The sequence below is a fragment of the Podarcis filfolensis genome, assembly GCF_964270895.1.
Source record: "Podarcis filfolensis genome assembly, chromosome: 10".
Taxonomy (NCBI): domain Eukaryota; kingdom Metazoa; phylum Chordata; class Lepidosauria; order Squamata; family Lacertidae; genus Podarcis; species Podarcis filfolensis.
Genome location: NC_139612.1, coordinates 41,580,080 through 41,598,133, shown reverse-complemented (window position 1 = coordinate 41,598,133; position 18,054 = coordinate 41,580,080). Strand labels below are relative to the sequence as shown.

At 42.2% G+C, this 18,054-nt stretch overlaps 1 protein-coding gene and 1 long non-coding RNA gene across 16 annotated transcripts in view; one reads left to right on the top strand and one right to left on the bottom strand.

Annotated features, from left to right (window-relative positions):
* ANKS1B (ankyrin repeat and sterile alpha motif domain containing 1B) overlaps positions 1-18,054 on the top strand; it is a 330,248-nt gene that overhangs the window by 172,568 nt on the left and 139,626 nt on the right. For all 14 annotated transcript variants that reach the window (XM_083573571.1, XM_083573577.1, XM_083573576.1 and 11 more), the window contains one exon: positions 9,079-9,177. In XM_083573571.1, the coding sequence (XP_083429697.1) occupies positions 9,079-9,177 (99 nt within the window). The remainder of the gene's footprint in view (positions 1-9,078; positions 9,178-18,054) is intronic.
* LOC310743397 overlaps positions 1-18,054 on the bottom strand; it is a 40,452-nt gene that overhangs the window by 1,169 nt on the left and 21,229 nt on the right. The window lies entirely within an intron of this gene.

Sequence of the window (18,054 nt, the reverse complement as noted above, 5' to 3'; positions counted from 1 at the left end):
TCTTAGTACTGTAAGATAAAATACTGTATTTTAATATTTGTAATCAATTATTTTTTAAAAAACAAAAAGCCCTATTGCTTTAGGGATCCTTGCTGTGACAAAGGTTGAGAACCTCTTACGCATGAAGCACATGAGATCGCATCACAGCAGTCGTCTTGTTACCACAGTAACAGGAGTGAGCCAGCTAAGTGAGCCCCCCAGCTGCTGAATAGGAAAGGAGAAACAAAACACAGCCCTCTTCCTGTGTGAAATAAATTGCTGGAACATTTTTTTTAAAAGAAAAGAAAAATGGCAACCTTTAATCAATTGCTCTTATATTTTTTTAATGGTGGGAGAAGAATCAGGCAGTTGAAATTGTTTCCAGTAAGCATTGGGGATCCCAGGAATGTAACATTTCTACATAGATTATTAAAATAAGTATTAGGGAACACTTTGATTGACATTTCCTGCAGTCTGTTTTTTAAGATTCAAGTATCTGGCTGGTATCCTGGTATAACTAAAGAATGAATGGAATAAACCAACTGCCTATAGACAAATAGTGGGATATATCTCAGAGCACACAAGACTTCCATTCTGTAGTCATCTTCTTTAGCATAATTTGTGCTGTTATGTTCTGATAAGAAAATGTGATGTCTTCCATGCAGTTCTATAATGCCTGGCATTTTAATATCTCTAATCTTTTTAATACTGTTAATAGGGATGGAAATATATTTCAATTTCAGTTATCTTGGTTTCTCTTTTTTCCAATCTTCAATTCAGTTTCCATTTCTGCAGCAATTTGCAAATTTTGTATTTAAAAAAATCTTCATGAAAAAATTCCAGCATTTCAGTGTGAATTTATCCATAATCTTGCTGGGTTCAGGCACCAGTGTAGTGGCACAGATTGCATCATCTTGTTAGTGTAACAAAATTTCATAATTAATTCAAGGTTTTGCACCTTTGGACCAAGGTGTCTTGTTGGGTTTGAAGGGCTTGAAGGAGAAAGTGACATAGAACAGTTTGGTCCAATGGGTTATAATACTAGATTGAGCCAAATGGGAGGAATTAGATAAATGAAGTCATTTTCAAAGTAAGAAAAATGACAAGCAAGAAACCAGTTTTTAATATTTTACTGAACTATATACACTGGATTAATGAGCTGTCGTTCCTGGATAGCACATCCCAAATACTATAATGAGGGCACAACATGTCACATAGAAAATGGTTTTAATAAATCAGCTTATTTGTTTATTTAAAGCATTTTACCCCATGTATTTTTGTCCGCCTCCTGTCACTAACTCCTGCAGTCAAACTGGTGCCAAAACTATATTGTTCTGCTTTCCTTTGGACCACACCAGCAACGCTGAGAGGAGAGACTCATTGTCTGGGCAGCCCAGGACCTCTATACACACTGCCCAGGCCGGCACCCCATAGAGGTCATTTTTGTGCTGCTAGCACAGCAAAAACAATGTGGGAGGCAGCAGTGACAAGTCACTGGTCTTTGCAGGCTCAGCGGGTGCTGTGATTCTCCATCCCTGGAGGCACACTCCATTGTCTCTCAAGACAGACAGAAACAAAGACAGCCCCTGCTTTCAGGTACGATGCAAAAGAATAGCTGGTGAGTTGCGGGGGGGGGGGGGGAGAAAACCCTCAGGTGCTAGTTATTAAAGTTACTTTTTTATCATAGCTAGCTGTGATAGAAACATTTTATATTGGTCATGGTTGGTGACTGACTTATTGACAATGGAAACAGGGATGTTGGCACTGCATGGGCATACTGGCAGGAGTGCCAGCAGAGGCGGATTTAGGGTAGCGTGAGTGGGGCCATCACACTGGGCACACAGCTGAGAAGGTACATCCATGCGTCTGGTCAAATAATTTATTCTACACTAACATTAGGGTTTAGATCAGGCATAGGCAAACTCGGTCCTCCAGATATTTTGGGACAACAACTCCCATGATCCCTAGCTAAGAGGACCAGTGGTCAGGGATGATGGGAATTGTAGTCCCAAAACATCTGGAGGGGCGAGTTTGCATATGCCTAGTTTAGAGAAATCATCCAAATGTTAAAGCAAAGCACAAGGTTTTCATTTAATAATAACATTAATAGAAAAGCATTAGAGCAGTGCTCTTGCAGTCACAGTGAAACATGAACATTTCTGGCCACTTGCTAATTTTAATGTACAATGGATGTATTTGATATATTGCCTGACTAATCTACATTAAAAAGAGTCAATTGAAAGAAGAGCTGAAAAACACATTTTCCTTTCCTTTTCTTAATAATCTAGTAAATATTTTTTTCTTTTCTTTTTTGCCTTTATAAACAAAATTACAAGGACCTTATTCCAGGCCTAGAATGGATACTCTGCATAGTGTAGGATCTCCTTTTCACTTTTTTTTGGGGGGGGGCACCATTTGAAAAGAAGGCCTCCATTTTGGAGATCTTTCAGCAGGCATGTGAACATACCTTCCAACATTTCTCTGATGAAAATAGGGACATCCCATTCCATAATGATAATTTTACTATTTATACCCCACACATCTTATTGGGTTGCCCCAGCCGCTCTGGGCAGCTTCCAACATGTATAAAAACACAATTAAACATTAAACATTTTAAAAAACTTCCCTATACGGGATTGCCTTCAGGTGGCTCAGGTGTTAGACAACTCCATACCCTTGAATATTTATCCATTGAAAATAGAGACATCCTAAGGAAAAGCGAGACATTTTGGAATCAAATCAGAAACTGGGATGGCTGTATGAATGATGACAATCTGCAGTGCTTTCCAAAAGAGGGGAGGGATTATGCTGTGTGTTGCATGCAGATCACCTCCAAGGATTGAATTGCTCTGGGTTGCCTCCTTTAAAGAAGGTGGGCCATAGTGGTGTGATACATAGCATGGTACCTCAACCGCACTTAGTAAAATATTTGCCCAAAGATGTTCACACTGCAAATTGCTTCTTTCAGAGTGATAATGGCCACTTTAAAGGAGATGATGTGCAGTGCAGTACCTCCCTCTTCACTTGGGGTGAAAGAGAGGTGAGACAAAGGTCACCATATTGCAGTAAAATGGTTTTTTTCTCTCCCTAGCGAAGTGCTACTTTTCAGAGAAACAGCATCTTTCATTGTGAAAAACAGAACCTATAAAGATTCAGTGCCGGAACAGCCCTACATGGCTTAACACACTGATAAAGAAATATGTTTTCTATTACTGAATAAGATATGTTGCTAATTTACTTTACAGTGTGATCATAAATAATACACAGTTTTCCAACCATTAAACATATCGTGCTATTTCATGACTTAATATGTCAAGCGGGGTGAGTTGGCTTTTAAACATTTTACTAGCACATAAGAGCTGCTTTTTCCTGGTTTTGTCCTACAGTGCTGCTGTACTGTTTAAAGACCAGCAAATGGTCAGTCTGTGAGCCAGAGATGGAGGAAGGGGGGCGGTGGGGGCAGGTTGCCCCGGGTGTCACCACTGAGGGGTGACAAAATGCCAGTCGGTACTCATTGTGGAGCCTGCCCCAAACGGTCTGCCCCCCACCTCCCCCTCAGCTGTAGGGCGGCTGAATGAGAGGAGGCAGGCAGACTCCTTGGAGGCCCCACGGAGCGTCCTGCCCTGGCTCACCCCGGCCCACGGGCAGCTGGCCCCGCCCCTGGGCGCAGGGCACACGTGCCACCCCAGGCTCCCATTTGGCTTGCTCCGCTGCTGCTGTGAGCACTTAGAAAACGATGTTGTGATTACTACGACCCAGCATGGGTTTCTCAAAAATAAGTCATGCCAGACAAATTTCATTTCTTTTTTTATATATACTGTTTCAAGCTTGGGGGATCAGGGGAATGCTGTGGACATAGGGACAGTAAGGCTTTTGACAAATTCCTTCATGATCTTCTTGTGCAGAAGCTGGTAGAATGTGGGCTGGATGAGGTAACTGTTGTGTGGATTATTAGATGGTTGACTGACTGAACCCAAAGAGTGCTCACTAATGGCTCCTCATTACCCTAGAAAAAAGGGACAAGTGGAGTGTCACAGGGTTCTGTTCTGGGCCCATTGTTATTAAATGTCTTTATAAACAACTTGAATAAAGGAATTGAGGGGGAGTTCATCAAATTTGCAGATGACACCGAACTGTGAGGGATAGCTAATGCTGCAGAAGACAGAATCAGGAATCAAGATGACCTTGCCAGATTTGAGAACAAACAAAATGGGAACAAATGTAAGGTTCTATACTTAGGCATGAATAACAAGCTGTGCAAATATAAGGTGAGAGACGCCTGGATTGCGAGTAGTACATGTGAAAAGGAACTGGGGGTCTTAGTAAACCACAAGCTTAACATGAATCAACCGTGTAATACATTAGCAAAAAAAAGGGGGGTAATGCTATTCAAGGCTGCATCAACAGAAGTATAGTGTCCTGATCAAGGGAACTGATAGTACCAATCTATTCTGCCTTGGTCATACCCCACCTGGAGTACTGTATCTAGTTCTGGACACCACTAAGAAGGATATTGATAAGGTGGAGCATGTGCAGAGGAGCGTGGCCACAGTGATCAAGGGTCTGGAAACCATGCCTTATGAGGAATGGTTGAAGGAGTTGGGTTTAGCCTGGATAAGATGAGGCTGTGAGTACATATGATACCCATCTTCAAATATCTGAAGGGCTTTTCCCTAGCCCTATGTTCCTTTTGTTATTCCACCCTTTTATTTAGCTTTAGATTTCTACCCTTAGTTCCTTTCCCCCACCCATACTTTTTGCCTTTTTAAAACTATATTTACAAAAATATGAATTAAATATTTCTTTAAATGAAATCTTGGAAAACCAAAATAAATTTACATTATATCCTTGTGCTTCCTTTGCAAGGACATGAATGAAAAGTGTCATTCTGAGTTGGCTCTGATGTGTAGCCATTTCTATTTTTACAGACATTATAGCCCTGTAGCCTTGCTGCTACTTCTGGTTCAAATGAGAAAGTAGGGACTCCTTGGGATAGCTCAGCATGAGACTCTTAATTTCAGGATCATGGGTTCGAGCCCCACAATGGGCAGAAAGATTCCTGCATTGCAGGGGTTTCCCTAGATGACCCTTGTGGTCCCTTTCAAACTCTGCATTTCTATGAGATCAACAAAACCAGAATTTCCCAATCAATAGAAAGTACCTTCATTTCTTCCTATTTCCCATCCCACCCTAGCTCTGTGCTGACAATGCAGCTCCAAGGGTTTTAATACAGCTATAATCGAAGTCATGCTTTTTTTTAAATGCATAACGGTATTTGGAGTTTTCTGCTGAGCACTGCACATTATTCTCTAACGTTCTTTTTTGGGGGTGGGGATGGGGTGGGGAGACTGTTGTCTTTCTCTGAGGCCCATGAGATGCTGCAGATTTCACACAGAGAGATCAGGCTTTAACTTGCATTTGCACTCTCACTTATTGCTCATCAAATCTTTGCTCATTTTCAGAAAGTGATGCCTATGCACTATTTAATTGCTTCAGGCTTCCTGTTCTAGATCCTTAATTACAATGGGTATCTTTTCTGGGAGTAATGTTGTTGGCAAAATTAAGGAGCAATGATTATGCCAAATATCAAAAGTAGTCTACTTCTTATGGGCCTTCAGTTTCATAAGCAATTCAGATGTCTCATTTCTGTCTTCAGCCTTTGGAGTTACTTTGCTTACCCCCCACCAAACAATCTGCTTTGGGGGGAAATATGCAGATATTCACATGACCACATAATGGGTAGTTGCTGATGAGCAGTGTTCTGCGAGGGCAAGGACTAAATGACAGATTGTCCCAGTAGGTTAATGGAATAGCTTTAACTTTCTCTCCACCTCCTCACAAATTTGTTTGCTTGCTCAACTTTCAGCCCACTTTCCTGCATATTGAAGGTTACACAAAGAATAGATAGAAAATAAGAAAAAAATGCTTTACATAAAGCATGGAAAGTTGCTGTAAGAGCCCCAAATGTAAAATGGGATATGTTTTTTCTTTAGTATGTTTTAATCTATGACTATTAGCTTGCAGCCATGTATGTATCACCTGTACATAAGCTAATAATAGCAGGGCTCTTCATTTAGTGAATGGTGGTACTGTGCTACAATTCAGGTAACTGGTGAATGATTCACACATGTACGTATGTAAATCTCTTTGTGTTTCATCTAGAGCTGCACAAAGGTTGCCTCCAACTTCTCCCTCAGACCTTTCTTCCCAGCAAAGGTGTGGGTGGGAAATTCAGAGAGTGGAGAAAAGATCAGATGGCATTTGGGTCAATGGTGGCAGTACTACTTTAAAGTGCCAAGTTTAAATTACAAGGTGGCTTCTTCCATTAACACTTTTTTCTGCCTCTTTAAAGCAATGCCATGGACTGGCTGGATGCAGAGGAGTGGTGGGAGGCGCCAACTGAAGAACCCCCAAGGGAGGGGGAGATATAGAATGGGCAGAGGGAGAGGACTAGGGAGAGGAGCAGGGGAGTATGAAGGGGGGTGCAGGGCGTGCAACCCACCCCGGGTGTCACCCTGACGGGGGGTAACAAAATGGCAGGCAGCACTTGTCACCGCGGGGCCTGCAGTGTGAATGAGCCATGCTTCTCGCCGTCTGCAGGCTCCACACTGTCTGCCCGCTGCTCCCCCCCCCAGCTGTAAGGCGGCTGAGGCCCTATGGGCGCCATGTGCCTCGTCTTGTCCCGTATGGGCGCCCTGTGCTGTCCCTATGGGTGCCGGGCACCCTGTGGTGTGTGGCACCCATAGGGACAGGACAGCATGGGGCGGGGCATGCAGTGTCCATAAGGACAGGGTGCACCGCAGCGCCCATAGGGACGGCACGGGGCATGCGACCTCCATAGGGACGGGGCGTGTCGTGGCACCCATAGGGATGGCACGGGATGCTGCGCACCCTGTACCGTCCCTATGGGCCCTGTGCCCCTATGGGCACCACGCCCCACTCCTGTGGGCTGTTTGCCCCGTCCCTGGGCACACCACGCAAGGTGCCCGAGACCCTTCCTCCACTGCTGGAAAGGAGATGTAAGAAGCTGAAGAGGGAACAGGGTTTAGTGAGCAGGAAGAGGCTGTGGCAGAGAGTTGTCCAGACTCAGAGGCGGGGGGCAGGATACAGAGATCAGGCAGGCTGTTGAAGAATCCAGGGAGTTTCCCACTCCTGCTGCATCCAGCTCCTCCCCAAGCCCAGTATCCCATAACATGCAGATAAATGAAAAGAACTGAGCAGAGATTGGTTGTGTGCAAAAAACAGTTTGTGACTGCTTGGGAAAAACCCTGGAGAAGAGGAGCCTTAGAGGGAGGTGGGAATACAGGGACCTTCAGTGCCTCATTGGGGCAAGACCTACTAGAGTTGCTAAGATCACTAGACATGCGCTGTTTTGGTGTCAACTTTACTGACACTGGTTTTTATTTATTCATTTATTGCTGAGATACTCCTAACCCTGGTTCCTGACAAGCACTGCAATGGCTCGGCTCAGCCCCTGCCAGCACCACTGTTCTCGCACACTTTGGAGATTGGGTGTCATTCCCAGGACATTATATTTGGGGAAGGAATAGTACTGCTGTCACCTCACCCAGCCAAATACGTGCTCTCCCTTCCTGATCTTTGTGAGAGCTTCCCCTCTGAACCCTTAAATGCTGAGAAATTTGGTGGGTTGGAACATTTGGATCAGTCTTAGTTTCATCAATGTCTCACTCATAGTAGAATGCATGAACTACCCTTTGAAAAAGAGCTGCATTTGAGGTGAGAGAAAAGCTCTGCCTGGGGTACATGATTTGAGTGTTTGGCACCCATGAGTCATCACTTGATATTGCCAGTTGAATGATGAACAAGCCGGTATTCACCTTACTCCAGATCCACCTGCTTGCCATTCTGTCTGACTTTGTTTCTATCTGCTTCTGAAATAGAGTTGTTTTAGCTACTGTGGCAGTAGTGGAGTGTGCTCTAAGTTATGTTTATTTTTACAAAGTATTAACAATTAAATCACATGGGTTGCATCCAACTTAGTTTTTCCAATTGAAAGTGATAGACATGACTAACTTAGATACATTCATTTTTATGGCTCTGCTCTAAGTTAGTCATGTCTATCGATTTCAGTGGGTCTGAGTAGGACTAGCTTTGCCTGCAACCCATCTATATGGTTCCTCCCACTTAGACCCTTTCCCAAAATCTTGCAATAAAATCCAGCAAATAAAATTTTTGAAAGCAGGAAAAGAAACAGGAAGGGGGAAATCAACACAAAGGAGAACCAACACTGGATTCCTTGAAGAGTACACAGAAGCGTTCTTTTTAAAGGAGCACTTCTAAACAGCAGTTTAGTGTGGACTCCATGCTGCTCATGCATGCAGCTCTTTGTGCAACAGCCACACAATGTCATCTTCATACAGTGATAATGATGGGAACATGCCCATGCAGTGCTTTTTGGTGTTGATTGGTACTCACTGGTGCAGAGTACTGTCACCTCTAACTGCCTGATCCTGTAACTTAAAATATGAACCAGACTAGCTTCCTGATGACGTGATTGCCTGGGTGATGGGTCATTAAGGGGAGCAAAGGAAAGGGGCTCTGTGTGAGACAGTTATTTAGAAGGATATAGCCAGAGTTTAGAGTTGAACGTTGCAATAATATGGGCCACAGGAAAAAGCAGCAAGCTGGAGAGAGAGTCAAAGCAATGTTTGATTTCTGTTTGAATACAAGGCTGCGGTTATACTAGAAACAAGACCCTTTTGGGGTATTAATGCTGTGCACCCCTCTATTGTAGGCTCAGGTTGTATTAGTGTGTAAATGAAACATATATAATAAAAACACCACAATTTCTGCTGTGCCTCATTCAAAAAGGAAACATGAATCCTGGGAAAGCACATGGTCCCCCTGGAATCTTGCACCTCTTGGAGATTGGGGTGGCATGGAACAATATATTTAATTAATTGCTAGGAGTACCTGTAGTGATACTGTAACTTTTACATTTTCTGAACCTGAAAAGAAGTACAGTATGATCATGATTCATGATTTGTTGTTAACAATGTACTTGTTAAAATCCAGTTTTAAACTATCCAAAATATTTGCCAATATATACCTGTCACTATATTTTCTTGTTTGTTTTAGGGAAGCAACGTGATGGAGGATCAGGACCTTTTAGAAATTGGAATACTTAATTCTGGACACAGACAAAGAATTTTACAGGCAATTCAGCTCCTTCCAAAGGTACCCTTTTGTTTTCCTGTCCACATTCCAATGTCATAACCAAGAGGCTATTATTATTATTATTATTATTATTATTATTATTATTATTATTACTATTAATATTACTATTATTACTATTATTATTATAGCATCATTCTAAAGTAAAAAATGTTGTCCTTCCAGGCCTCGCTATCTGCCAACATAATTTTTAGTCCTTGTCACCTGTGCTATGTCTGATTCATATCGGTGCCCTTTTTAAAATAACATACTATATAACTGGAGAAACAGCAGTAACATATTCAAGTAGGTTCATTGATAGCCTTATGATCCATGAGTTATTCTAATCATCTTTTAAAGTCATCCAAGTTGGTGGGCATCACTGCTTCTTGTAAATTCCATGGTTTTCCCTCCTTGAGAAGGGAGGAAACCAATCCACATGCACATCAGGATATTAAAACAGAAAGATGACTGTTTTCAGACAACAGAGTCTGCGTTCTGGCACTGGGGATGAGTGACAACAACCAGTTTATCCACAAAAGTGCTGGGTCTTGTTGCTTCTCATTGACTATATAGTGGCTGGAGGTGGGGAAGAGAGAGAGAGATCCAGCAGAGAGGCAGCCTGTAAGTCATCTTTCACAGTAGCTTCCACTTTTGCCTAGAACTCCCCCACCTCACTGTCTGTGCATATGTGTGCTCAGTACCTCTGGGGCTCAGAAATCGCCACCATCTCCACCCAACCTGCAGTGCCCAGCAAAAGTTAGAATAACTTCCCATAGTGTCAGGTGTGGGTGATTCTATCCTCCCCTGGCAGCATCAAAGATCAAGGCAGAAACAAGAAAGTTTGTATTTATGGTTCTTGTGGTGTAAGGCAAAGAATTCAGTCCTTAACTCCATAGTGATGTTGCTCACTCTAAGCCCCTTCCCTTCCTTCCCCAGCAACAGCCTGTGGCCCTAAGGGTGGCCTCAGGAGTCAAATGTCTTTGAGCAGGTACGGTGGCTCTTCTATGCTCTCCAAGGACATCTCTGCTGGCAATTCTCCCACTCTTCCACCTTCTCCCAACACCCCATAACTTGGCAGCTCTGAGTTCTGCTGCAATTCAACCCTGTCCCCCTCTTCTCTTGAAACTACTGGAGAAGGGGGGGGGATCAACCCACTCCCCCCTCCTCCTCCGAGGGAAGCAAAGGAGGAGGAGGGGGTAGTTCCCAGCCTTCCCCTTCAGTCTAGTCCCTGACACTTAGGCAGCTCAAAGCAGCCAGGCAGTGCTCCAATACATTAATGATTTTTGAGATCCTTTCCAAGGAGACCTGCAATTCTTTCAAGAAACTTTCACTCTATCTATGTTTATTTGTTTTAAAAGTTTGTAAGATGCTCTGAAAAATGCAAACATACTAGAAGGGGCATATATACTTCTAATAAAACTACATACACATCATGTTGGTTAAAGTTGCTCTGCCTTTGATACTTCCTGCTGGATGCAAATACGGAATCCATTCTGTTAATAATTTCCCCAAATATGAGAAAAAAATAATTATAATCTCTCAATGTGGAGTTATGACACATTGCAGACCCAAGCCCAGCGGGCCAGAGGTTACTGTGTGGAGGGGTTTTGAAGTGTAGAAGCAGCAAAAAATGGTGAGACACCAGCTTGGGATCAAAATGGCCACAACTTTATTGATTACAGATGTAGGTCGGTTTCGGCATAGGCATTGGGTATGTATCCTGAATCAGCCAACCCAACTGCTGGCTGATAACTCCATCAGGGTCGATCCTGTGGTTAAGGATCCTCTATGATGTAAATCTGTAGGATGATCCTGCCAATATGACATCTGGGGTGTTCTGTGGCCTGTTGGCCCATGTCTGGGCTTTCAGTCTGAACCCAACCACTGGACCCCCTTACTGAGGTTCCCTGAATTTTGATCCTGGATCTGTGGGTTGGGCACCTACCTACCCCATACCTTTAGACTAAGGATCCAACCAAGTGCCTTTTTCTGCCACATGAGTTGGCCCCTCCATGCCAGCTTGTTGCCCAACTGCTCACATCTGCAACCAGTCCCAGAGGCTCCAGTAGATGTTCATCAGCCTGGCCTCATTGCTTGTTGGTGATAGGTACAAGCCATTTCATCAATACAAGTCCATTTTGTCATAAGTGATAGCAGGATGCCAAACAATGCACTCATCTAAAGCAGGATACCAAGCAGGACATTGCGATGTTCACCTTCTTCCAGGCAAGATTGATAGCAACAGTTCTGATGCTCCGTGCCACTGCCACCACTCCAAGTACCTGGACCCCAAAATAGACAAGCTTGGGTGTGCCATATGAAGGCCTTGAGATCTGCAGCTGTAGCCCAGATGAGGTCTATGTATTTCTTCTTTACCAGATCATTTTCAATAAGCTGAATAATGAGGGCATCAGGCAGCTCCAGTGCTGTCACCCATGCTGTGAACCATGGCATTAGATCATCCCAGTGCCCGCCCGTTTGGCTCATCCAGGTGTTATGTGCTCTGTCTTCTAAACCAAGGTGCTGGCCCCATTAAGTTGATAAAGCATGTGCCTGAGCTCAGTGCACTATACATAGACTACAGATCTATGCCTGTTTGTGGCTTGTACCTGCAAGAAATCATCAACAAGAGGCAGTGAGGCCATGGATCCCAATGCACACATAGTGCCTATAAGCAAATGATTGGCAATGGCCCAGAGCTTTAATGCGAGCCAGGGAAAGGCCCCAGCAGAAAGCCATGGCCTATACAAAAGGAATGTGCAGAAAATACTCTGGAGTCCAACCCACACTCAAGGATGGCTTTTCTAAGGACTGCTGTGAACTGGCATCTGGATAAGTGAACACTATCTGTGTGCAATAGCAGTGGGATGCCTACGTCAGGCCTCACCTTCAGGAATTTCCTTGTGTGAATCATTGGGCTGAAGTTGGGACATGTCACCGTCTAAAGAGGGGTCGCCTTACTACGCGTACAGTTACCTAATTGCGCTGCTGCACCACACAATGTTAAAAATAAGAATAAAAAGAAATGCAAAAACTGCCAATGAGAAAAAGGTGGTATTGTTGTAACACATGATATATTATGCATATCATTTTCACATGATGCACATTTGAGATGCACATGCACAAAATCCTTAGATACTTCAAAATCTTGAAATAATGGAGAACATTTCCACCAAGCACATAATACTGAATTCATAACTAGGCGAGCTAAGTATGATTTTTGAATTATCACCCATCGTTAGTTCCAAGACATATTGAACTGCATTAGAAATCTGAAACACAGTTGTGCAAAACCCAGTTGGTTTGAACAGAATTTGACATTTAAAAGTTATAATATTATATAATGAAGCAGCGAGGCCATCAATGCAGTTGAAAAATATTTGGTTTTGGTGTCAAGAATCCTTTCTTTTCTATAGAGGTAGCAGGTAAGAGAATTCTGCTTAAGAAACAAGCAGCCATGGAGTCACCAAAAGGCCTAAAGGAAGAAGCCATCAGCCTGGGAATCAAGTGACAGCAATGCAGGTCATGAAGCTAAGATGTGCTTATGAAAAAGAAGTGCTGAATATAAAGTTATGATCTAAAGAGTGGGGAGGATGACAGCTGGAAAGGCAAGGAAGGAGGCTAAGAATTGTGAGGAAGCTGATAATTTTGGGGGGCAAGGTGCAGAGACACATTGTGAAAAGGCACCAAGCGAAAGTGTCAGTGAATCACGACCCCAAGCCTTCTTCACCCCACACAGACATCATAAAACTCCTGGCACACCAGAAAAGCAACTATGTCCTAACTTTTAAAAGGATCATGCTGTGATTTCTGGATCTTTTATGAGCATTCGGTTGACTTCTGCTCTCAGATTTGTGAGTGTATAACTGAACTGCATTAGAATGCTGAGGGTTTTGACAAAATCAGAAACTATGAAAAGAACAAGACTTAGATGAGGAAGATGATTAGTTTAACCATTAGCACAACTGTGTTTTTTTAATGTTATCAAAAAAGTATGACGTGGCTTTTGCTATTTGGACCATATTTTAAACTACTGGATGGATGAATCAAAAGCTAGAATTCAAGAAGCAATCCTTTCACTATTGAGCCGATAAAATGTAATTATTTGCCAGAGTGTTGCAAGAGGATGATATAATATAAGGAAAAGTACATTCAGCACCAAAGAAATCCCTGTAGGCATCTCAAGCTTGAAAATTAGTGTTTTAATAATGTTTTTGGGTGGCATGCATATTTGTGGTACGACAAGGTTAAAGCACATAAAGCATTTAAAAACCATATGGTCAGAAAAGCATGGTTTAATGTCTGGATAAGATATAAAGACTTACTTGAAAATAAAACCCCAAGGTGGTTGTCACCGATGGAAGCAAAGGCTCAGAAAAAACTCAATATGGAGGCCAAATGGCCGAAATATTGGGAAATTTTGGAGCAAGAAGGAGACAAATTGAAATTGCAGAGTTTTGAGAAATTAAAAGACAAAGTGCGAGACTGGCTTCACTATTATCAAATAAGGGAGGCTTATAATTTGGACAAAAAAATTGGCTTCCAGGTGGAAAAATCAAAATTGGAAACAGCTGTTAGATCCCAAAACTAAGATACTTTCAAGAATGTATAACTTGCTTTTGAAATGGAATACGCAGGATGAAACGGTTAAATCTGCTATGATTAAATGGGCACAAGATGTTGGACATAACATTGTGTTTGCTGACTGGGAACAGTTGTGGACCACAGGTATGAAATTTACGGCATGTAATGCCCTAAGAGAGAATATTATGAAAATGATATACAGGTGGTACATGACACCAGTCAAGCTTGCAAAAATCTATCATTTGCCCGATAATAAATGTTGGAAATGTAAAGAAAATGAAGGTACATTCTTTCACCTTTGGTGGACGTGCCCAAAGATTAAGGCTTTCTGGGAGATGATCTATAATGAAATGAAAAAGGTATTTAAATATACCTTTCTGAAGAAACCAGAGGCCTTTCTCCTGGGCATAGTCGGCCAATTGGTGCCAAAGAAGGATAGAACTTTCTTTATGTATGCTACAACAGCAGCAAGAATACTCATTGCAAAGTATTGGAAGACACAAGATTTACCCACCCTGGAAGAGTGGCAGATGAAGGTGATGGACTATATGGAATTGGCGGAAATGACTGGCAGAATCCGAGACCAGGGAGAAGAGTTGGTGGAAGAAGATTGGAAGAAATTTAAAGACTATTTGCAGAAATATTGTAAAATTAATGAATGTTAAAATGATGTTGGATTGAAATTAAGTGGCATTAGCAAAAAGGTTAATAAGAATATGTAAAAATGGATTGATAATGGATGAAAATATATAGTTATAATATGTTAAGATAGAGTTAAGATAAATGAAAGAGGGTAAGGATTTGCTGAACTGACTATGTGAACGGGAATACAAAAAGGGAGGTGTGAGGAGGTCATGGAAACAAGCAAATGAGCTTAAAGATATGGAGAAAAAAGGTTTTGTTTTTATTTTATTTTTACTTAATTTTTTCTCTTGTTTTTGTATTTTGTATTTTCTTTTTTTCTATGCATTTTTGTATTTTTTGTATTTTTCTTCTTTTTTCTTTTTTCTCTTGTTTTCTTTTTACTTTGTAAATTCCTGCTTTTTGTAAAACTCTAATAAATATTTTATAAAAAAGAAAAGAAAATTAGTGCTCCAGTAGAGTCCCGAGGAACAGGAGGGCAGGGATATCAGTAACCTCAGAGCTGTAAACCTTCAAAGCATCTTCCTGAGTTCCAGCAGGAGCAACATACTGAAGGATGTGTGAAAGAGACTCAGAAATCTGTTTTAGGAGGAAGCCTTTGCCTTGTTATATAAATGTAGGTCCAGATTTGTATGCAACAGGGAACCGTGTAATAAGAGCTCCTTTCCAAGGGGGTATGGGGCCAACTGGGAATTGCAATGCCAGTTAGTGCTTATCGGAAAAGTACTGACTTGCACTTCTCAGCCTAACTGCTAAACCTCCTGACATCAAGAAGTTTTGCAAATAATAAAAGAGAAACTTCCACTGAACTTCCACTAGCCGCTGTTAGGAAAAAATATTAAAGCACTACGTCAAATCTTTTATACCTGTCAGAAAGCAAGGAGGTCTATGCATGGTAGAAGTACCCTTCCAGAGGATGTCCATTGATACTGTGGAACCATTGCCTTGATCCATTCACAATGCGTGTGGCAGCGGCGGCAGCAGGTGTATGCATGTATGTACTGTATGTAGGATGCTTCTGAAATCATTGCCTGCTGAATTTCTCCTTGGTTTTTCAGGTTCTGAATTACCAGAATATTTTTCCAACTAATGTTGGAATCTTTAGGCATTCTGCAGTTTTGTTTTGTTTTGTTTCTGGCTTTTGGGCATCCTCTGAAAGCACTTTGCCAAATAACTTAAAAGCTGAGTAAACCAAAAAGAAATAAAGGGCAGATGCCTAACACTTGTCTTCTCAGAAACCTTACAGGTACCCTGCCTCAGATTCCAGCCACAAACAGCCACCATGAACCTCAATCCCACTGCTGGAAGAACAAGATGCCCCACCTAGGTAAGCAAACTCACCAGGGAACCATGCTTTCCAGTATGGCATCTGAAATTACTCTATCCTTCACTTCTAAGCCACCCAAGAAATGTCAATGGCCACAGAATGTTTCCCATTCCTCCACTGTAATTTGTGGACACTGCACTGGCTTAACAATTCTCCCCTACTTAGCAGGGTCTACAAGTTTTTCTTTCCCTAACCATGGAACACAGAGTAGAGATGCTCTGTACAGAAAGGAGTGTTTTGATGGCTATAAACCCCCAAATGCAGGCAAATATCTACCACAGGCAGACTGATGAATGCAATAAAGAGCAGAGATACCTACGAGGGTGAACTTTAGGTACCCCAGTACCTTAATTGGAACTACTGGCAAATGCCCATTAGTCATTTTTCCTTGTGTGGCCTGTTTTCCAAGCATTAGTTACCCCTTCCAACAGTAGGCACACTCCTCCATTGTCTTCCAAGGCAGACAAATGCTGAGTTGCTGTCAGAATGGACTACAGCAATGCTCTCTATGTGAGTCTGCCTCTTAAAGATAATGTGTAAATTTCAGCTGGTTCAGGATGCAGTGGCCTGCCAATTACTCAAACATCTGAGCATATTTCTCTGGTCTTTCATAACAGGGAATGTTTCCAGGCTCAGTTTATATTGTTGATTTCAGCCTTTAAAGCCCTAAATGGTTTGTGGCCCAGTCACCTCAGTGCCTATCTTCTCCCATAAATTAGATCAGATTGGCATCTGAGTTCTGTTCATGATCCCACCCTTATACAAGATCAGATGGACAGAGCCTTTTTGTGGTGGCACCAAAATTGTGGAATACCATCATTGTGAAGTCCCATTTGTACTTTTCTCCTTTAGCGTTCAGAAACATTTTGAAGATCTCTCCCCTCATTCAAAAAACAAAACAAACTCAACTCCTCATGCTTTTGGTTTGTCAGTTTCTGTTCTCATGCTGTGCTTGGCTTTTATTATGTTGTTTTGGATTTGGTTTTCTCTGCTGATGTTTCCAGTTGCTTTGTTTTCAATTCTTTTCTTTTAGGGCAAGCCCTCACAAGGAGACTTACATTTTAAAAAGTCTGAAGCAGTATAGCATGGAAAAGAAAAATTGTAACAAAACCAGCATCATATAAAATTATATATATGGAGCCAGTAATATCAAAGGCGTAGATGAGGAGTTTTTAAAAAATGTCTTTAAGGTCTGCATTAAAGCTACAAGGGGGAGGGGCAAGAAGAGCTGTTGGAAGAGGAAGTCCACAAGTGTGGGGCTACCATTGAAAATGCCCTGTCCATGATCCCTGTTGGTCTTAGTGTGGAGCTAGTCCTAGACTTAGGGTCTAGACAGGTTCATATTGGTGTAGGCATTACTTCTAATAACCTGGTCCCAAATTGTCCAGACTTACCTCCTATGCTTTTATAGATCTACTTTTGGGTTGGGGAACTTTAAAGTTTATTTCTTGCACTTCAGATTGTTTATATTAATTTACTGAACTTTTAAAGTCCAGCTACTTTATGTGTCCATAGTACAGAAATAAAACTAAAGATAATCTAATGAGCACCTACTCTGTTGAGTACGCTGTGTTACTCATTCTTCATTACCATCCCCATGTTTCTCTTGTGTCTCCACAGGCAACCAGGCAACCATTCAGAATGCATCTCCAGTGCCATGCAGACCTCAAGCAAGGCCTACAGCAGTAGAAAATGGGAAGCCAATTGTGCCTCTGTGGGGTTGCCTTCCTCCTTTGTTTTCTCTTGTGTCTGGAGATGTTAAAAGAGTACATGACAGACTGCAGTTTAACAGATGCAGTTGTATGCAGCTGGAAATGGGGAAAACTGCATCTGTTGCTCACTGTCATGCAGATTACAAAGGCACAAAGGCACACAACAACTGTTTTTGAATTATTTATTAATCATACCATAATGAGAAATAAATGTATGTATGTAAAAGTGATTTTATGCCTATATTCTAGTGTATTTGACATTAATTACTACAGATCCCCCCCAAAAAAAGGTTTGTTCAACTTGCCTTTAAAAAATTATGGCTTTCTTTGTACATTTTAAAAAATGTTTGGTTGGGTTTAGGCCACGGGAGCCAGCTCCTAGGGGCTGAACCCTTTTGCCCACCTCTATATTTTTGTGGTAGGGACTGGGGGTCCCCCTATGCCTCAAAACCACAGAACAGAAGAGCAGAGCTGAGTGTGCCGTGCCTCCAGTGACCAGCTGCTCCTCCTGCTCCTCCTGCCATGGAAGGGAAGGAGGGTCAAAGCAGCCTCTTGCGAGTGGCGCTGCCAAGAGGAGCTGCCGGTCATTGAGCTGTGTGGCCACCACATTGGCTCCTCCCTTGGCTCCTCCTA